The 22337-nt window shown below is 45.3% G+C and overlaps 1 protein-coding gene across 4 annotated transcripts in view; it reads left to right on the top strand.

The window, feature by feature from the left end:
* DIAPH2 (diaphanous related formin 2) overlaps window positions 1-22337 on the top strand; it is a 1273340-nt gene that overhangs the window by 962189 nt on the left and 288814 nt on the right. For all 4 annotated transcript variants that reach the window (XM_044268818.1, XM_044268816.1, XM_044268815.1 and 1 more), the window contains one exon: window positions 296-460. In XM_044268818.1, coding sequence (XP_044124753.1) covers window positions 296-460 — 165 coding nt within the window. The remainder of the gene's footprint in view (window positions 1-295; window positions 461-22337) is intronic.

Here is a 22337-nt window from a genome sequence, read left to right as displayed (position 1 = left end):
ACTTTTCTAACGATCTGTATATCTTAATGATATCACTGTGGGCAATACTAGCAGTACACAGTACAACAGTACCAGTTCAATGCCCAGTTCAGCTCTGCTACATCTGAGAATAGGATGTTATCTAGTTATCATATACGTACCAATTATTCTGACAATAAGAGATAGAAATGCTCTGTTTTCTCCATCATTTACAGTCTGTATGAATACATCAGATCTTACACAACGGAGGCGGTGCAGCGCTTGAGTTAGTAGAAATCATTATAATTTTAAGAGGTTTTGCTTAACAAGTACTTACACCTTTGCAAAGAGTGCCCGGGAGCAGTACGAGAAGCTTTCCAACATGTACAACAACATGAACAAGCTCTACAGTAACCTGGGAGAGTACTTGACCTTCGATCCCAAAGCAGTCAGTGTGGAGGAATTCTTCGGAGATCTCAGCAGTTTCCGCTCACTCTTCTTGGTGAGTACAAGTCTCTTTGCCGTTTTCCCGTTTGTTGTGTGCATACATTTCTAAACCATTTCTGAAGAAAGGAATTATACATTGTATTCTTTATGAATCTACAAAGTGGCCCACAAGTGTCAAAGTGGTGGTTTCAGAACATGTAATGGTGCCTATAAGAATTTAGAATGGTGGCATAACTGTAGGAGGTTCAGAGGAATCAATCAAACCTGGGCCCTGATAGTATGTGAGGGCCCTGGTAGAGATTTTGCATTGGGGTCCAAGAGGTTCACATTACACCTCTAGCTCCGGACATGTGCCCCAAATTTACTAATTAATCATATAGCTATTACAGAGCTTCCACAATCCGATTTGTTTAAAGAATGAGGCTGTGAGAGACACTCCAATGTGCAATTATTAGTCATGCAGGCCTCCATTACTTGCATGACTGCTGACATTTACTGATAGGGATTAGAGAACTTCTGTTTTCAAGTTCGAAGTACAAGGGTCGGGTTATCTAATAATTCCGTTATGGATTCCACTACCACGGACCATAAGTTATGGGCCATGGTAGTGGAATCCATAATAGAATTCTTAGATAACCCGAACCTTGTAGGCCAAACTTGAAAACAGAAGTTAGCTCAATACTACCCACATATTTTAGCTACAGTACTTAGTACTCCTATAGATACCTTCTCAGTTATATCATTTTGATTATTTAGGACTTTGAATGGGTTATCCAGGGAGCCACTGAAAAATAGCAAAAACAACAAAAAAACAGTTCCATCCCATCCCATCCCATTAATTATTATTAAGGCCTAGTTCACAATTCAGTGATTTGATCAGTTACAGTATTTTCATCAGTAATTATGAGCCATAACCAGAAGTGGAGCCTACGCAGAGATAAGGTATAATGCACCTTTTCTGTGTTTTTTACCCTCATCTGGTTTTGGCTCAGAATCACTGACCAAATCCCCAAAAGTGTGAACTAGGCCTAATTGTCTAGTACCACTTGCAGCTATTTTGTGCAACATGTCTCCTACATTACACTGATTTCCAACTTGTTACAATGCCAGACTTCCTAGTTTGGAGGTGGGATCTGCATGATTTTCCCAGCATCCTCTTCTTGGCTTCCCTGCAATCACCTCCCTAACAAATGCCTACTTGGTGTCGGAGGATCAAAGATTTCATATTACTTCATGAGGAAGTCATACGGAGCCTGTAAATTCCCTTTAGTTGAGGTACCTGATGACATCCCCGACATAAATGGGGCTGAGCTGCAGCCCACTCTGCTTTTGGTCATAAGATACATGGGTGTATCGTTATTTCACAGTAAGTTCCCCAGCACCAAAATGGGGGAATCATGGTGGTAAACTTATAAGACCATTCCTCCAAGAATTGTTTCCCCACATCAATGCTAGAAAAGTCAGAAGGACATCTGATGCTGTACCAACTCTCATTGAGACCTCATAGCATTATAGAAGACCAGAAATAACCCAAAATGTACTCTACCATCTCATTAAAACCACTGTGTATTTTTGGAGGGTTATCTTCATACTTTTGCCTGATCAATAGATGTTATGAGGTGTTGTATTTTAGCTATTATCTCCCTAGACCTTCCACTGTCAGCTTTTTAGTGCAATATTCTCCAACCAGGAAGAATTGGAATGACAGTAGGGTTCCCCAGGAGTGACAAAACATTTCATGGTAATACATTTGGGTAGATTTGCTTTGGCGACTACAACATGCATGCCAGCTTACTTCTATTGGGGTACCTTGTATGTGTCTGAAAGTAAAAGGTTCTAAGTGGCCACATAGGCCCATTTAGTACCTATTGTGTCACTTTCTTGAAAGACTCCCTAGATACAAGGTGATGGTCTATTTGCATTCTTGCTATTTGTTCCCATCTGTCCTATCACAGCCTTCTCTTAAAAGCCTCCTCTAAGTGGCAGAAGCCAGGATGTCTTCGTGCATCATCCATTCAAATGTTCCTATGTTCAAATATTTATTCAGGCATTTTGTTTTCAGCCGAAACATTTCTTTTGTCTGTATACATATTGATCCAATTGATTTCACGTTTCGCTATTGCATGAAGGAGCGGCAGGTTGTCTGATGACTGAGAGCTGACTGCTTTTGTTCTTGAAATAGATATAGAGAGCTCAGCTACAGCTCAACCACTGAGGTTTCAAAGAGGCGGTGATATGATGGGGAGCCCAGCCTCGAAAACACACACGAGACAGGAATTAAACAGCAGGGCAAAAGTTTTCAGTCCTACAAAATACAAACTCTAATGATTGCCCATTAATTGGAATTTAACGACATCCCAGGTGGAAAAGCTGAGGAAATGTATCGACTTACACATACTGATACAATGTAACTTGATATTTCATGTTTTAATGAAGATTATACCTGAGATTTCAGGAGTCCTCTTTACATTAAAGATCAATACACAATTAGCATTACTTGTAGGATAATCTTATCGGAGAGTTAAAAACTTCCACCCTGTCCTCTAGTCATATCTGCGTCATGGTTCCAGTCATAACAAACACAAGACATAGCGCCAGACGGATCGCATGATGGATTCCAACAGTGCCGACAACCTCGTAGGTTTAAAAAGGGGTTCATTAAGATACCATTGTGGTGTCCTTAGTTTTGACTGTCAACTATGACAGAGCTACTTCTAATGATACAAAATAAATCGCATTAACTAGATTCAAAGTGAATAATAAATGGTAATCCGTGTTACAGTGCCAAACGTAGTTCTCAGCATAAAGGTATCAAGGATTTCCAAATTCTTTTAAGCAAAGTTTTAGTCGCATATGAACCTTTATCAGTCCAAATCTGGTAATGTAAATTATGGCGGATTCGGAACTTAAAGTGGGAAAAAAACTAAAAGTGGCCCCAAGTTGTAGGTGAGTCAGAACTGAAGGGAAAGGGGGGGCAGGGCCAGCATAAGCCAAAATCAGGCAGGACAACATAAGAAGGTGGGGCCAGCAATACCACAGTACAGCACAAAATACCGCCCCAGCAAAACCAAATACCACAGTGCAGCACAAAATACTGCCCTATGACCATCAGGATGGTGATACAGTTGAACAGTTGAATTCAGTAGGGTTTCAGCTGCTGGCCAACTGCATATGTACCTGGTGCTCCTAGCATTAATACATGTACCTGGCCAGCACCTGTGAGGAGGGCTCAGGTGGCCCCTTGGGCATCAGCCCACCGGGAAATTTCCCTGTAGGGTATATGGCCAATCCGCCCTGAAGGTAAACATGATATATATGTATGTTACAAGGATATATATATATATATATATATATATATATATATATAAATGCCACTGCACTTCCCCAAAAATAGTGTATTTATTACTGATTTACCCTCACTTTTCATCTTCTTTTCTAATTATTTTGTCCTCCACTTGGGTAATGTTGGCCATACAAGAGACAACTACCGTATTGGCGGAAAGCTCATTCAGTTGACATCTGCCTCTCCCCAGCCATACATATGTGAATGGTCGTCTCGAAGGGAAGAGTGGGTGAAGCTTTTGCCAGACACTTCATGGATCTGTGGGAGCAACCAAAATATGTGCTTTTGCCTACTTAAGCCCTTTGTGCATCATTATTTTATTATGGTCACCTTATTTTAATTATGTTTCATCATACCATTTCCATTCATTTGTATTTGGGTTCACTAGCATTGTATTTTAGCATTTAGTTTTAGGTTATTTTTGTGTTGAATTTTTTTGGTTTCTTTTGTATTTGTTTTTTTTTGTGCTCTCTCTTTTTTTTATTATGGTGTATATATATTTATATATATAAAGATTTGTTTGCTGGACAGCACTGCAGACAAGGTGAAGAGACGGAGTGCCAGCGGCTGCGGAAACGGTCCACCATCCAAGTAGTAATAAGAACAAAAAAATTCCACAGCACTTAAAAAAAAATTGTGTATTTATTACATCAGATGCAACGTTTCGGTTCTCTCTATGGAACTTTTTTCAAGCAGTGACAAAATGGTGCAAAAGTGCATAAATAAATACCGCCCACAATATAGATTGTACAATTAAGTTAATTAACACAGTGTAAATGTGCCCACAATATTTCATAAAACATCATTAAATACACAATCAAATATAAATAGTACATAAGCGACTCATGTGCTTTATATAAATATCACATAAATATATAAAAAGTGCATATAAACCATGAATTAAAAGGTGAATAATAATTAATATATTGAATGCAGATGTGCCCTATCAGACTGAATAAAAACATAATTGATGGGTGGAGGGAAAAAGGAGCTATACCTGTCCAGCATGGAATAGCACATGTGTAGCTTGGCGTCTCAGTGAAGAGATCGCGCATGTCAGGAAGTATGCGTAAGACCAGAGAGAGCGGTCATGTGAAATCAAAAAGTCACATGATCGCATTTCTCCTTAGGAACACCGTAAAAGGAAAACACATAGTAGGTAGAGCGTACCATCATGTGATCAGAAAGGTCATATGACCATCATCTCCATGGAAGCGCCATAAACAACCAGAACGGCATCTAAAGATGTGAGCGCTCACTATGCGTACACAGTGCCAGATACTACATGATGCCTATGTCAAATTCACTTCATGGTGTCTGCAGAGGCGAAACAGAGGGAGGACTGACAACATATTGTATAGAAGCCTGACCTCATGTGCGCTCCACAGAGTATTCCCATCAACCAAGAAGAAAATTTCGGACAATAAGGTCATGTAAAATGAAAACCATTAAGTAATTGATCAGCATACAAGTTAATCCCAATTCACAGACTAAAATAATAAAAATGAGATTAAAAAAAAATTTAAATAGAAGAAAAGGAGAAAAAAATAAATGGGTCTCATTTAGGATAGGTATAGCATGGTGATGACAGTGCAGTTTCCACAACACGGTATCACCATAAAGTGTAGTGCCCCCATGGTCAATATCCTATTCACAGACGTTCACCATAGGAACTTTTCCGTATACCAAATAATAAAAAAAACTACAATTTTAAATGGCCATCAGAACCCTATCTGCAATTGTGATGCACAGAGGGAACCAATAGCAACAATTTGTAAATGATGGCTCACACTGTGTGAGCAGCAAGAGGACCGCCATTACGAAACAAACAAAAATAGAAATGAATAAAGATAGCAATGGGGCCCAAAAAGAATTCCCCATGTGTCAATACTATAGATTTTAAATTTTTTATTTTTTTCTAAATGAATGCCTGATCCAAGAACTCTATGTATGTCTTCAATTACGCAGTATAGTCATCTGTACAAAATAGTCATCAAAAAGAAAAACTATATATAGATGTCGTCCATGTTGGTTCAGTTATCCCAGATTCCACACTCCATCAATATTAACTAAAAAACAAGAAAAAAGTTATTAGTATACTAAGCACCATATAGAGAGAGAGGCAAGATATAATCACTAACATGTCTACATGAGGACTTATGTGAGAATGCCTGGTCTAAAATCCACATTTAGCCCATGAGGTCTCAAAGAGTTAAGGATAGCTATCCAATGGATTTCACATTTTTTTAAAAGAGAAAATCCTATTGTTCCCCCTGCGGGAGATCTGAACGTGATCGATTAACATACATTTCAGATCCCTTTCAGTATGATTAAGATCTGTGAAATGTTTGGATACTGGAAGATCCATCAGTTTTTTTTACGAATGGTATAACGATGGTGATTGATACGGGTTTTGAAATCGAGAAGTTTCCCCTACATACAGCATGTTACAGGGTCACCAGTGGAGGTAGACAAATTAGGACGATTAACACGTAAAAAAATATTTAATGGGATGTTGTTTAGATGTTATGGGATGGATGAATATATTTCCCTTTTGCATATAGCGACGGTTGACACAGTTAAGGCATGGAAAACAACCCTGCTTTTGGGGACGTAAAAAAGCTTTGACTTGTATTTTTCGGTGGGCTTATATCAGTGTGTACTAATTTGTCCTTTAGATTTTTGGGCCTCCTATATGATAATTATGGAGGCAGTTTAAATTTCTCAATATTGTTATGTCCACTCTTCAGAACCAACCAATGTTTGTTCACAATTTCTCTAACCAAATGACTATCCTCTGTATAGGTGGTAAATCTTTGTAAAGATGTTCTCTCACGTTTATTTTTCAGTAGATCAGCTCGATTCAATGTGTGTACAGATGTGAGGTGTGGTTTAAGCACTGAGTTAGGGTAACCCCTCTCCTGAAATGACCTAGTCATTTTTTCAAGTGTGAAATTAAGTTGATGATTATCACTCACAATGAGTTTGGCACGTATAAATTGGCTTAAGGGGAGATATTTTACCATAGTCCAGGGATTAGCACTGTCGTATCTCAAAATAGTGTTTTTGTCAGTAGATTTAGTGTAAACATCAGTAGTAACTTGACCATCCTTTATAGAAACCAATGTATCAAGAAAATCTGTTCAACCAAATAACTAAGAGTAAATTTGATGTCATTATCAATGGTATTCCAGAAAGAAAATAAAGATAGCAATTCTTGTTCAGTCCCTGTCCAAATTAGGAAAATGTCATCTATGTATCGCCACCACTTCAAAACATGGCTGAAGTGGGGCAATACATAGATGAAGGAGTCCTCAAGGAAGGAGACCGCTATGTTGGCGTAAGTCGGTGCCATATTGGACCCCATGGCGGTCCCCCTCAACTGTAATTAAAAGTGGTCGCCAAACAGAAAATAATTGCATGTGAGTACAGTGTGTAATAAGGTCAGGATAAAATCCTGGCACCCTGGGGAAAAGTCAGATTGAGTTAATACTTGTTTAACTACATTGATGCCAAATTTGTGTCTAATAGATGTCTAAAGGCTAACCACATCAAAGGAGCCCATAATTGCATTTGAGTGAATAGTAACTTCTGATAGTTTGTTAAGAAAATCTGTTGTATCTTGGATGTATGACCGTGCAGAGATTGCATACTTGTGCAATGTCCTATCCCAAAAAATAGAGACATTGCCAAATAGGGACCCCTTGCCAGAAACAATGGGCCTACCGGGAGGGTTATTAAGGTCTTTGTGAATTTTGGGCAGTAAATAAAACATAGGAGTAACCGGATCTAAAACTATAAGAAAATCCTTCATTTTGGCACTTCAAGTCAGACCAGTGCGACCAGGTGGTCGGTTGGATTGCAGCAGATAATGCTTCCAGTTGGTTAAGCACCACCCTGTCTTCCACAAAGTCCAGTCTCAGTAGCCAAGAGTCTGGTCAACAGAATCCTTACCCTGATCCTCCTTCCTTTCACAATGGAGAGTCTTGGCAAACAAGTGATCCCACACTAGGATATTCCGAGGAGCTATTTTCATTGCCATTCCTTAATTTGGGCCTCTCGCCAAGCCCGCTTGAAGAGAGACATGAGGATATCTTGTGTCCTGATTCCCAAACTCTGGAGCATCCACAGTCACAAGAAGATGACGGTGGGGAAAAGCAATTAGTGTTTCACAAGGTGGATGATGATGATGAGACACAGTTGTCAATAAGTCAACCGCAATTAGTGTCTCAAGAGGTTCATGATGAGGATGAGACACAGTGGTCAATAACTGAGGTTGTTGTTAGGTCAACAAGTCAGGAGGATGACAAGAGTGAGGAAGTGGAAGAGGAGGTGATGGAAGATTAAGTTACTGACCCAACCTGGGAAGGTGACAAGCCGAGTGAGGACAGCAGTACAACAGGTTGGAAGAGGCAGTGGGGTGGAAAAAGGGAGAAGGAGGTCCACACCAAACGAGCCCGCAAGTGTTCCTCAGAGCACCTCCTTGCAGCAATCTCCCTTGCCAAGGGGTAGGTGTTCCGCAGTCTGGCTCTTTTTTGAGGAAAGTGCATATGATAAAAGAATTGTCATTTGCAACCTGTGCCGTACCAAAATAAACAGGGGCGTGTACACTAGCAACCTCACCACCACCAGCATGATCCGCCACATGGCATTAAAGCACCCTAATAGGTGGGCCGAACGCTTGGGTTCACAACCAGTGTCTGCGGGTCACACCACTACCTTCTCTTCCCCTGTGTTACATGCTGGCTAATCCCCTGTCCAAGACGCAGGCCCGGATGCCTCCTGCCATGCACCTGGACCTTCGAAAGCATCATCAGCTAGCACATCCACTTGTGTATCCCAGTGCAGGGTACAGATGTCAATACCCCAGGCCTTTGAACAAAAGCACAAATACCCAGCCACCCACCTACAGACCATAGCACTAAATGTGCACCTTTCCAAATTGCTGGCCCTGGAAATGTTGCCATTTAGGCTTGTGGACACTGAGGCTTTCCGCAGCCTGATGGTGGCTGCTTTCCCGTGGTACTATGACCCCAGCCGCCAATATTTTTCACTGTGTGCAGTCCCAGCCTTACACCAGCATGTGTCCCGTAACATCACCTGTGTCCTGACCAACGCAGTTATTGGGAAGGTCCACTTAACGACTGACACATGGACAAGTGCTTTTGTCCAGGGACGCTATATTTCCCTGACGGCACACTGGGTGAACGTTGTGGAGGCCGGGAGCGAGTTGTACCCTGGGATGGCACAGGTGCTACTGATGCCAAGGAATGTGGGCCCTTCCATCAGGGTTTCAGCTACCACCTACGTTAGTGGCTGCAACCCCCCTTCTCCTCCTCTGAATTCTCATCTCTCAGCACTAGTCAGCCATCAGTCGGTAGCTGGAAGCAGTGTAGCACTGCAGTGGGGAATCGGCAACAGGCTGTGCCTTAGGTGACAAACAACACACTGCCGCAGAGCTGTGGCAGGTAATAAGGGACCAGACTGAGCTGTGGCTCTCGCCACACTACCTACAACTAGGCATGGTTGTGTCTGATAATGGCCATAACTTGGTGGTGGCTTTGGAGCTCAGCTAGCTCACACACATACCATGCCTAGCCCAGTGTTCAACCTAGTGGTTCAGCGGTTTCTCAAAACCTACCCCGATTTGCCTGAGCTACTGGTGAAGGTGCGCTGCGTGTGTGCCCATTTCCGCAAGTCATCGACAGCTTCCCCCGGTCTGGCAACGCTGCAGAAGCGTTTACAATTGCCAGCTCACCGACTGTTGTGTGAAGTGAGCATGCTCTGGAACTCCGCGTTCCATGTGTTGGCCAGGCTTTGTGAGCAGTAGTGGAATACCAGCTGCAACATGGTCGTCGCCTTTCCAGTCAGCTTCCGCTATTCACAAGTGATGAGTGGGCATCTGACCTCTGTGAGGTTTTACACAACTTTGAGTCATCAACACAGATGGTGAGCGGCGATAACTCTATTATCAGCGTAACCATCCCACTTCTGTGTCTACTCAAACGCTCGATGCTCACAATTAAGGCCGACGCTTTGCATGTGGAAGAGGTGGAAATGTGGGAAGACATTACACAGGGTGATAGCAAGACCACCCTCAGTTAGTCTTCTCAGCGCAAATTGGATGAGGAGGAGGAGGAAGAGCAGGAGACGGTTGCCTCAGCTACAGAGGGTAGTACCCATCAAAGTTTTATTCCATCTGTTTAGCGTGGATGGGTAGAAGAGGATGAAGAGGATGAGGAGATTGAGAGTCATCCTCCTGATGAGGACAGCAAAGTCTTGTCTGTTGGGACTCTGGCACACATGGCTGACTTCATGTTAGGCTGCCTTTCCCGTGACCTTTGCGCTGTACGCATTTTGGCCAACACCGATTACTGGTTGTTCACCCTTCTCGACCCCCGCTATAAAGAGAACTTCTTATCTCTCATTCCTGTGGTGGAGAGGACGAGCAAAACAGTGCAATACCAGAAGGTCCTTGTGTAAAAATAGCTCCAAAAATTTCCAGCTGACAACGCTGGCTGCAGAATACGTAGTTCCTTTGCCAACCTAGGAGGGGAGACGAAAGGAACACACAGCAGTTCAAACAGAGGCAGGGCAACACTCTCCAAGGTCTGGCACAGTTTTATGACATCCCACCAGCAGGCTTGGACTGGCACACCGAGGAGCCAGGGAAATCCTCGTTGGGCCTCTGCCTAGTTGAAGCCCCACCCCTCTCCTGATAATCCGCCCCTCATGGACATCTCACTCACCAGGAGCAGCTCCAGAAACTGGACCAAACACTACTTTGTGGTTACAGGACCTGTGGTGGTGTCACAGTCATGTGATCAGCCATGTGTGTGGGAGGAGTTAGGGGAACACAGACTGTGCTGTGTAGAATGCAGAGGTACTTCATGTATGGAAGGTGTGTATAAAGCAGAGTTATGTCAAAGTAGAGAGTCTATTGTACAGTTTTCTGTATGGAATGTGCACACAGTAGTTCTATCTGTGTAATAGACATGTAGCAGAGCTGGGTGTGCAATGTGTATATAGTAGTGTCAGGCGGGCCCTGTGTATGCCAGCGTCAGGTGGGCGCTGTGTATGGCAGCGTCAGATGGGCCCTGTTTATGGCAGCATCAGGTGGGCCCTGTGAATGGCAGCTTTAGGTGGGCGCAGTGTATGGCAGCATCAGGGGGGCCCTGAGTGTGGCAGCGTCAGGCGGGCTCAGTGTATGGCAACGTCAGGTGGGCGCAGTGTATGGCAGCGTCAGGCGGGCGTAGTGTATGGCAGCTTCAGGTGGGCGCAGTGTATGGCAGCGTCAGGGGGGCCCTGTATATGGCAGCGTCAGGCGGGCACAGTATGGCTGCGTCAGGCGGGCACAGTGTATGGCAGCGTCAGGCTGGCGCAGTGTATGGCAGCATCAGGCGGGCGCAGTGTATGGCAACGTCAGGCGGGCGCAGTGTATGGCAGCATCAGGCGGGCGCAGTGTATGGCAGCGTCAGGCGGCCGTAGTGTATGGCAGCTTCAGGTGGGCCCTGTATATGGCAGCGTCAGGCGGGCACAGTGTATGGCTTCGTCAGGCGGGCACAGTGTATGGCAGCGTCAGGCTGGCGCAGTGTATGGCAGCGTCAGGCGGGCGCAGTGTATGGCAGCGTCAGACGAGCGCAGTGTATGGCAGCGTCAGGCGGGCGCAGTGTATGGCAGCGTCAGGTGGGCGCAGTGTATGGCAGCGTCAGGCGGGCGCAGTGTATGGCAGCGTCAGGCTGGCGCAGTGTATGGCAGCATCAGGCGGGCGCAGTGTATGGCAGCGTCAGGTGGGTCCTGTGTATGGCAGCGTCAGGTGGGAGCAGTGCAGCTTCAAGTGGGCCCTGTGTATGGCAGCGTTAGGTGGGCCCTGTGCATGGCAGCGTCAGGTGGGCACAGTGTATGGCAACGTCAGGCTGGCGCAGTGTATGGCAGCATCAGGCGGGCGCAGTGTAACGCAGCGTCAGGTGGGGCCTGTGTATGGCAGCATCAGGTGGGAGCAGTGCAGCTTCAAGTGGGCCCTGTGTATGGCAGCGTTAGGTGGGCCCTGTGCATGGCAGCGTCAGGTGGGCACAGTGTATGGCAGCATCAGGCTGGCGCAGTGTATAACAACGTCAGGCTGGCGCAGTGTATGGCCGCATGAGGCGGGCACAGTGTATGGCAGTGTCAGGTGAGACCTGTGTATGGCAGCGTCAGGTGGGAGCAGTGCAGCTTCAAGTGGGCCCTGTGTATGGCAGCGTTAGGTGGGCCCTGTGTATGGCAGCGTCAGGTGGGCGCAGTGTATGGCAGCGTCAGATGGGCGCTGTGTATAGCAGCGTCAGGTGGGCGCTGTGTATGGCAGCGTCAGGTGGGCGCTGTGTATGGCAGCATCAGGTGGGCACTGTGTATTGCAGTTTTAGGTGGGCGCTGTGTACGGCAGTGTCAGGTGGGCGCTGTGTATGGCAGCGTCAGGTGGGCGCTGTGTATGGCAGCGTCAGGCGGGCGCTGTGTATGGCAGCGTCAGGTGGGCGCTGTGTATGGCAGTGTCAGGTGGGCGCTGTGTATGGCAGCGTCAGGTGGGCGCTGTGTATGGCAGTGTCAGGCGGGCGCTGTGTATGGCAGCGTCAGGTGGGCCCTGTGTATTGCAGTTTTAGGTGGGCGCTGTGTACGGCAGTGTCAGGTGGGCGCTGTGTATGGCAGCGTCAGGTGGGCGCTGTGTATGGCAGCGTCAGGTGGGCGCTGTGTATGGCAGTGTCAGGTGGGCGCTGTGTATAGCAGCGTCAGGCGGGCGCTGTGTATGGCAGCGTCAGGCGGGCGCTGTGTATGGCAGCGTCAGGCGCTGTGTATTGCAGCATCAGGCGCTGTGTATGGCAGCGTCAGGCGGGCGCTGTGTATGGCAGCGTCAGGCGGGCGCTGTGTATGGCAGCGTCAGGTGGGCGCTGTGTATGGCAGTGTCAGGCGGGCGCTGTGTATGGCAGCGTCAGGCGGGCGCTGTGTATGGCAGCGTCAGGTGGGCGCTGTGTATGGTAGCGTCAGGTGGGCACTGTGTTTGGTGGTGATCTTATGTTGTATGCTATATGATGTTGGATATATGTAAAATTGTCTACATTTATTTCTGCACAGGAGACTAGCAATGGTTTCCCTGCAGAAATATCAGCCTCATAATGTTATGTTGGCCTATGCATTATATATATTAATTACCGCAAAATTTGTACTTCTCCCCGGATAAAAATAGTCCTCAAAATAGTTAAGAGGAGTATTTTTACTCTTCTGGAAAAAAAAATTGTGCGACCTCTGGTCTACATATTAATCAGCAGTGGCAGGCAGCCCCAGCTTTCTGCTGGCAAGCGCCGCTGTCTACCGCTTCAATAGGAAGAGCTACACAGACATACAGAAGGTGGCGAGATGATCTTCATCTTGCCACTTAACTTGCCCTGCAGTGATGCTGGCGCTGCCATCTTTCAGTGGGTGGCAGGACCCGCCTCTTGATACATGTGGTGCGGTGCCTGCGCTTCCTTCTCACTCCCTGTGCTGCCCATATTCTAGAGTCTGCAGAGCGCGGCGGCGGCTTTTATTGTGCTTCTGACTGTGCAGACGTGCTGGTGGTGCTGCTGTGTCCCCCATGAAACACAAGCTGCCTGTGACTCAGTGTTTGACATCACAGGCTGCCGCTAGTTCCCCAAGACTGTATTATATAATATAATATATAATTTGGGTAAATCTATAGTTTAATAAAAATATAATTTCCCATTTTACTGCATTCCACTGTAAATTACAACTTCTAGCATGCCCTGTGAGATGCAACCCTTCAGGACCTGCTGGGAGTTGTAGTTTCCCTGCAACATGCTGTAATTTTATATCACAATTATGATTGCATGCTACAAATTTTTTTATAAAAATTGCAAAAAAAAGTCATACACACTCCAAGATACGGTATCGATATAGTACAGATCGCCCCCTCAAAAAATGAGTCCTCACACAGCTCCGTAGACATAAATGTAAAAAAAATACTGTATTTTTTGTTTCATTTTGTGCTTTAGTTGTTTTTTTTTTTTGTTGTTTTTTGTATCAAACTGTAAGATACCTCGGTTTAAAGTAAAAAAAACAAGCGGTCTCCCCATAGAAGTGAGTGGGAGCGCACCGCCCGACGGAAATAGCCGAGCCAGCGCACGGCTATTTGTGGAGGCCCCATAGAAAATAAATGGAGGGTGGCTGTGTTTGCGCAGCGCAACCTCCACCACTTCTAGGGCTCCATTCTCAATATAGGTGTGGGTCCCAGCGGTGTGACCCGCACCTATAAGACAATGGGGGCATATGCCAGCAATATGCCCCCATTGTCTGAGATGAGACAATCCCTTTATTAGAAAAAATATATAAAATAGACATATTAGGCATCGCTGTGTCTGTAACGACCTGCTCTATAGAAATTACATGACCTATCCTCTCAGGTGAATTCCATTTAAAAAAAAAGCCATTTTTTGTCCCCTTGCCCCTAAAAAGTGTAATATTGAACGATCAAAAAATCATATGCACCAAAAAAATGCAACAATAAATATGTCAACTCTTCCTGCAAAAAAGGAGCCCCTACACGAGATCATTGCAGAAAAAAAATAAAATAAAATATGGCTTTCAGAAATGGAAACATGATTTTAAAAAAATGCTTTATTATGTAAACAAACATAAAGATAGACATATTGTCACAGTGTAGTTCACTGTGATACGGGTTATTACCATGTTGCTCGCTTTAGTAGCTCTTGGGCGTAATGGCTGCGGTGGATGCCGTGTAGGCTGATTACCTGATGAATGAACAAAACGCTCATTCATCGGGTTCCGTAATTCGATCGTTTGTGCGCACATAAAAATGATCATTTACTGGAAGTAGATTGTGCTGTGTAATCACGATCTGCTGCCGGCAAACAACTAGTCAGTATGGGGAGGAACAATGACAGTAGTGATCACTGCTCCCCATACAATGGCGATCACTGCATGTATATAAAGCGTTCGCCTCCGTTAAAGAGCAGGCAATAGTTGGGAAGGAACGCTTCCATCCCAACAATCTCCTGCTCTGTCGCCTTAACAGATTAGGTTATAAACTACAATGAGCTGCTTAACGAGAAGCAATTTGGTATAGAGCAGTGCACAATACCGTTCTGTTCTGCACACTGCATTGCGTGCTAAACTGCAAATATTCATGTGCATGAGCCCGAAATATGAACATGTAATATTTATTTTTGGTAGCTGTAGGGTGGGCCCCTATAATAATTTTCACTGGTGGGCCATAGGCACCCCAGTTTGACACTGCCCGCCAGCACCCTCAACCTGAAGCTCCGCCTAGTGTCACAAGGAGGGAAACTTTTTGGAAAATGGTGAAAGAGTACATAGACCGTGTCAGCGTCCTCGGTGATCCCTCTGTGCCTTACAACTACTGGGAGTCCAAGCTGGACACGTGGCACAAACTGGCGCTCTACGCCTTGGAGGTGATGGCCTGCCCTGCCGCCAGCGTTTTGTCTGAGCGGGTATTTAGTGCTGCTGGTGGCATAATAACTTATAAGCGCATCCGACTGTCAACTGAAAATGCTGACCTGGATTGACCATGACTTCTATACTCCACCAGAGGAAAGCAGCTGAATATAAAGGCACTTTACATGTGGCTTTTATGGTGTATTAAATACACTGTATTCCCATGCACCCCGTCCACCACTAAGAAGGGTATATGGTTCAATCTTCCTTTTCTCGTCCTCTCCTCCATCATATCAACATGCTTATTAGGCTGCCCTCGCTCCTAAATTTTAGATGGTCAGATCAGCAGGCCCTCGCCCCTAATGTTTTTGAGGATCACCAGCAATCATAATTTTTCAAGGCTGTGTATGATGCCCTCCTTTATGTGTAACAAAGGGTGTATTGGAGCGCCGGTTCCTTGTAATTTTTGGCAGCCCTTTCCCTTAGTGCATAGGCTTTATGAGTGTAGGAGTCCCACTACCTGAACAATTGTACCACAATGTGAATGAGGCCCTCCATTATGTGATATACAGGTTGTATCAGAGTACTTTATATACAAGTAAATATACAGGAAAGAATGTTTCCTAAAATTTTTCCTCCAAAATAGATTTTTTTCTTCGGTTTTGTGTGTATTATTGTCAGTCTGTAAAATTGCCGTACTACTCAGACAGCATCGTTCCCAGCAGCGACCTGGGAGTCCAAGATGCATCCAGACATCCTCCCCATGGTGTTCCCGAACCATTTCAGTGGTGTTTCCATCCATTTCTGACCCTTTCCTGTGAACCAGACACCCTCCTACTTTCAGAGCAGGGGGTGCCTGGTTTAATGCTCGGGTTCTCCCATTGTGCTCGGTAGAGCACCCAAGCATCCAGAAGTGTTCGACCCGAGCACCAGAACATCCCAAAGTGTTCTACTAGAGCACCCGAGCACTTTGGTGCTCGATCAACACTACTTGTCAGTATTAGATACAGCACATGTCAGATTATTGACGGTCATGTAGATGACTCATATTTTCATTTTGCCCCAATGCTATAGACATCCTATCTGCACCCCTGTACCGTGCAAATTAATCTGTAAAAACAACAATTTAACAATTTATGTGTATTAGCTAAACTTAAAATTGAAAAACGTTATAAAAATTGACATCTGCTCCTGCGGGATTCTGGGTAACTTCAGGAGCTATTGAAATGAAATCCTGTTTCTTTTCCTTCTGCTAAACTACCAAACAATCAATGTCAATCCCAAAACTAACTTTTCTTCCTGTGATCAAACCTGTTCTGAGTGAAGAAAATGGCGATCAATCCCCCAGGAGCCGAAACATTGCTCTTCACAAGCAGCTTTCCAGCAAAAGGCTCAGTGCTAGCAAAGATCAGATATGTATCTACACAGTATAAAAAGTGCAGTAATACAAGATGACTAAGATAAGGACATTACCTGGCCAGGTCTTATTTCATTCTGCATAGGAGGCAGTATTATAGTAGTTATATTCTTGTACATAGGAGCAGTATTATAGTAGTTATATTCTTGTACATAGGAACAGTATTATAGTAGTTATATTCTTGTACATAGGAACAGTATTATAGTAGTTATATTCCTGTACATAGGAGCAGTATTATAGTAGTTATATTCTTGTACATAGGAGCAGTATTATAGTAGTTATATTCTTGTACATAGGAGCAGTATTATAGTAGTTATATTCTTGTACATAGGGTGCAGTATTATAGTAGTTATATCCTTGTACATAGGAGCAGTATTATAGTAGTTATATTCTTGTACATAGGAGCGGTATTATAGTAGTTTTATTCTTGTTCATAGGAGCGGTATTATAGTAGTTATATTTTTGTACATAGGATACAGTATTATAGTAGTTATATTCTTGTACATAGGAGCAGTATTATAGTAGTTATATTCTTGTACATAGGAGCAGTATTATAGTAGTTATATTCTTGTACATAGGATACAGTATTATAGTAGTTATATCCTTGTACATAGGAGCAGTATTATAGTAGTTATATTCTTGTACATAGGAGCAGTATTATAGTAGTTATATTCTTGTACATAGGAGCAGTATTATAGCAGTTATATTCTTGTACATAGGAGGCAGTATTTTAGTAGATATATTCTTAACCAAATTTATTTTTATTCAAAGAGTAAGGCACATCAATCGATCACAAACCATCGTAGCATCACTGGTAAGGCATAGTCACAAATCAGCCATGGACGTGACCACAATTGCATGTCAGTGCAACACATGTTGTACAAAATGATACATCAAATGTGAGAGACAATAAAAATCTAATATAACACAAAGAAGAGGAAAAGAGAGGGAAAGAAGGGAAAGGAAGGGGGGGGGGGGGTAGGGGAGTTTTCCCCAACTCCGTCAGGGGAACTTCCTATATGTCTTCCAGGGCGACCAGATTTTCAGAAAGCGGGAACGCGTGCCAGATTCCCAGTGGGCCAGCTCTTCAAACCTGTAGATCTGATCCACCTTATCCCTCCACATCGAAACAGTGGGAGGTTCAGTATCCTTCCAAAGCAGCGGGATGAGCAGTCTCGCCGCCGTGATGAGCATAGTAGGAAGATCAGATCTACAGGGGGAAAGCGAGTCATTAGGGCACCAAAGCAGAATCAGTTTAGGATCCAGCTTAACCTGCTGAGCACACACCTCATTTATCAGAGCTTCTATACTGGTCCAGAACACTTTAATCTTTTCACAGTGCCACCAAATGTGTGACAGAGAGCCTACGTCTTTTCTACACCTCCAGCACTCACTTGGGAAATCTGCGTTAAGCCTATGCAAAAACTCTGGGGACTTGTACCATCTCGTAAGCAGCTTATACGAGTTTTCTTGTACCTTAATACAGCGGCTAAAGCCGTGAGAGTGTGTAAGGACAAAAGCCCTTTCCGGGTCTGTAAGGTGGATGGACAATTCCCTTTCCCATGAAGAAAGGAAATGTAGCTCAGGAGGGGAGGCTGAGAGTAACTCCTTATATATGGTAGACAGCGGTTTAGGGATCCTACGGGCATCTGATAGTCTCTTAGACAGCCAAGAGGGGGTTCCAGAGGTGGTGGGGGGTGGTAGCTTAATCATCTTAATCTCCTTCTGCAGGGCAAAACTCTGTAGGAAGGAAGCTTTTTTGACTTTAGGGTCATTCAAGACCGTGGACCAATCCAGGGACCCATCCGGGGACCGGATCTCACTTAAAGGGATCTCGGCCAAAAGAGGCCAGATACCTGAGGGCTTCTCAGCTTCCGGACTGGACATAAAACTGTAAAGAGGAAAGCGGAGTACCCGGTATGGGAAACTCAAGTGTTCTATCCTTAAACTGCTTGGCCCACTCAACAAACATACCCTTCCATAGGAGTGGCAAAGAGGAACTACCCGGAGAACAAGGGGACAGCCCCCAGAGAATCCGCTTCATTCTAGTGGAGAGCAGGGAGCGCTCAAGACACACATATGGAGCACTATAAGTGCTATTGAGGAGGGATAGACCTCTAAATAGTTGAAAGGCCACATAGTAGGAACGTATGTCGGGCAGACCAAAGCCGCCAAACCTCCTCTCTCTGGTCAGCACCGAATAAGCAATTCTGGAGGGTTTACTTCCCCACAAAAAGAGGGAGAAAACTCTGCGGATGTCTACAAAAAATGAGTGCGGCAGCCAGATAGGCAACACCTGCAGAAGGTACAAAAATTTAGGAGCTATAAAGGTCTTGAGGTAGTTCCTCTTGCCACACCAAGAAATAAACGGCAGTCTAATAGAGTGCAGCTGCTTCCTAACTGAGGATAACAAGGGGGCATAATTCAGAGCAAATAAGTCCTTCGCCTGAGCCGGGACATGCACACCCAAAAATACTATGTCTTTTGTAGCCCAGTGAAAGGGGGTATTATTCTGAAGGGCCTCTTTAACCGATTCTGGACAAGTAACGTTTAGGGCCATGGACTTGCCATAGTTAATTTTAAAGTTTGACACATAGCCAAACTCCTCAAAAAGAGACAAAAGCCTAGGGAAGGATGTTTCGGGATTGGAAGTCATAATAAGTAGGTCATCTGCAAATGCGGCTGTCAAGTGGGTCCGAGAATCAATGGTCAAGCCCCTAACAGCAGGATCCTGCCGGATCTTACACAGCAAAGTCTCCATTACTATGACAAACAGAGATGGGGAGAGAGGACACCCATGTCTTGACCCATTGGATATGGAAAAGGAGGGAGAAAGCGTACCATTTATTTTGAGTCTGGCAGACAGGGCTGAATACAGAGTGAAGATCGCAGATATAAACGAATCTGGGAAACCAAACCTCAACAGGGCCCGTGACATATAATGCCAACCGACCAAGTCGAAGGCCTTCTCCGTGTCCGTGCTCAGCAAAGCCAGAGGCGTGGAGGAGCTTCTAGCCCAATACATAAGATGGAGCAAACGTATCGTGTTTTCACAGCCCCGTCTGCCACGTACAAACCCCACTTGCTCGCTATCAATAAGATCCGGCAGGATCAGCTGTATTCGCTGCGCCAGTATCTTCGCCCACCACTTGACATCCGCATTTAGCAGTGAAATCGGGCGATAACTGCCACAGTGGAGGGGGTCTTTGTTTTCTTTATGGATTATAGTTATGTGGGCCTCTAACGTTTGGGGGGGTAGAGAACCTCCAGTCAGAAGGAAATTACAAAGTGCCTGAAAGTGAGGGGTCAAAACGTCTTTGAAGGTCTTGTAATACGATATAGGGAGTCCATCCGGGCCTGGACTTTTACCTGAAGGAATGGAGGAAAGGACCTTGCCAATTTCCTCTCTTGATACAGGGGCGACTAGTTGGGAAGCATGCAGGGGACTAATAGAGGGCAGCTTCAGAGTGGACAGGAACTCATCTGTGGCTTGCTCAATAGAGGCTGAACCAGGACGGTCTGGAGTGGGGAGGTTATATAGATCCGCATAAAAAGCACTAAACGCTTTCGCTATATCGTGAGTCGACTTGTGCTTATTGCCTTTCACATCTAGAATAGCAGGGATAAATGAATCCACGTGACGTTGCTTAGCCATGGCAGACATCAGTTTATTACCTTTGTTCCCATGGGCATAAGCTTTAAACCTGGAGCGGAATATAAGTTTCGCTGATTTGGCGTTGAGCAAGTTTTTCAGTCCCGTCCTGGCCTCCGCTAATTCAGCAGCCACAGCCTGAGCCTGGGTTTGCTTATGGGTCAGTTCAAGACTCGCTATGCGGGACAGCAGGTCATCTACAGCCTTGGAGCGCAACTTTTTAACATGCGAGCCCAGGGAGATTAATTATCCTCTAACCACCGCCTTATGAGACTCCCACAAGAAGGAGGGGGAGGGAGGAGGGTCGCCCACTGCATTAAGAGAGAAGAATTCAGACATAATCCGGGAGATTCTAGCTGCATTGGCAGGGTCGGAAATCAATGTGTCATTAAGACGCCATATTCTCTCACGTTTAGGAAGAGCTGTCATAGACACTCTGAGAAATACTGGGGCGTGATCAGAAAGCGTAATGTTCCCAATCCTCGTGTCTACCACCTGAGAAATATGGGGGGAGGATAAAAACAAGTAGTCCAACCTATGGAAGGATTTTTTAGCGTTTGAATAAAACGTATAATCCCTACCAGAGGGATGCATAGTGCGCCACACATCAATAACCCGCAACCTCTTCAGCGCAGTCTTCAGACGTCGCAGAAGTTTGTGGGACAACTCAGACCTCTGAGAGGACGAGTCAAGGCCTGGCTCCATAGTCACATTAAAGTCGCCTCCTAGTATAAGCATGCCCTCACTAAAAGCCTGTAATTGCTCAAGAGTCCGAACGAGCCAGGGGATCTGACCCCTATTAGGGGCATATAAATTAGCCAGGGTAACAGGCGCGTCAGCGATGTGCCCCTTAACGAATAAGAAGCGACCATCAGTGTCCGCAAGGACAGCGGAGTGTTTGAAGGGTAGGCGCTTGTGGACGGCCACGCTGACGCCCCTGCTAGCCGAGGCAAAAGAGCTATGAAACCATTGTGGGAATGCGTTTTGGGACAATTTCGGGATCTTCCCTGATTTAAAATGAGTTTCTTGGAGGAATACAACGGAGGCCTCATCTTTCAGTAACAAAGAGAGCACCTGAGACCGCTTACATGGCTCGTTCAGACCCTTGGCATTCAGTGAGGCAACTACAACAGAGGCCATAGTGAAGACAGAGGAGGCCTGTCGGCCCAGAGCAAGAGGACATCCAGTCTAGAAAGCCACGGACGGAGTAAGAGGAAGAAAGGGAGGAAAGAGGAGGAAGGGAAAGTCAAAAGAAAAAACATAACAAATGAGACAGTAACACAACCCAAATAACAAAGAATGTCTCCCCATGGACAGGGAGCACGTGACCCCACCCAGCATCTGACACAATGGAGATCCTTTTTCATAGCGGCAAACAGCCGGGATCTATCAGAGGGGGGCTCCTGTGGGGCCACCGGGGGTGGAAAGGAAGGGAGTGAGGGAGAGGACATAATCAGTAACATAACTGACAACAGTGCAGACATATAACCCCCGCATAACTAACAGTGCAATCAGTGCTCTAATACACAGCTCATAACCTGCGTCTCATGCAGGCAAGGTAGTAAAGCATAGGGTCCGGACCAAAACCCATGGGAACGGGGCAGTGGGCCAAGACCTAAAATAAGTCCAAATGGACAAACAATGAAACTTCAGCTCAGGCAGAGCCAGACAGAGTTCCTACGTCTTGGGACCCAGCAAAGTCACAGAACATTGAACTCAGTGGAGAGTGAACAAAAGCGCCTTCAGCGCTTCCCGGAGCAAAGTCAGGTAACAGGTGCTTGCGACCGGCCTTTTCCTTGTTTCCCAGCTCTGGAAGGTGAAATTTGCTGTCATGAATCTATACCCGGAGGGGTAGGCAGGGGGTCCCCTTGATCAGCCGGCATCCACGAGGGAACTGTGATGGGTTCAATCCCAAGAGGGCCCCATATTGCTTTCAGGTCTTCCGGGGTCCGCATCGTATACTGCCTCCCATTTTTCAAAATGGCCAGACCGAAGGGATAGAGCCATCGGAATGGCGTAGCTGTGGCTTTAGGGGGCTCTAGGAGCGGCTTCACGATGCGCCTCTTGGCTAAGGTGGAGGG

This window comes from Bufo gargarizans, chromosome 9 (genome assembly GCF_014858855.1).
Source record: "Bufo gargarizans isolate SCDJY-AF-19 chromosome 9, ASM1485885v1, whole genome shotgun sequence".
In the NCBI taxonomy this organism is placed as follows: Eukaryota; Metazoa; Chordata; class Amphibia; order Anura; family Bufonidae; genus Bufo; species Bufo gargarizans.
Note: the sequence above shows the minus strand (reverse complement) of the source record. Positions and strands in the feature narration are given on the sequence as shown.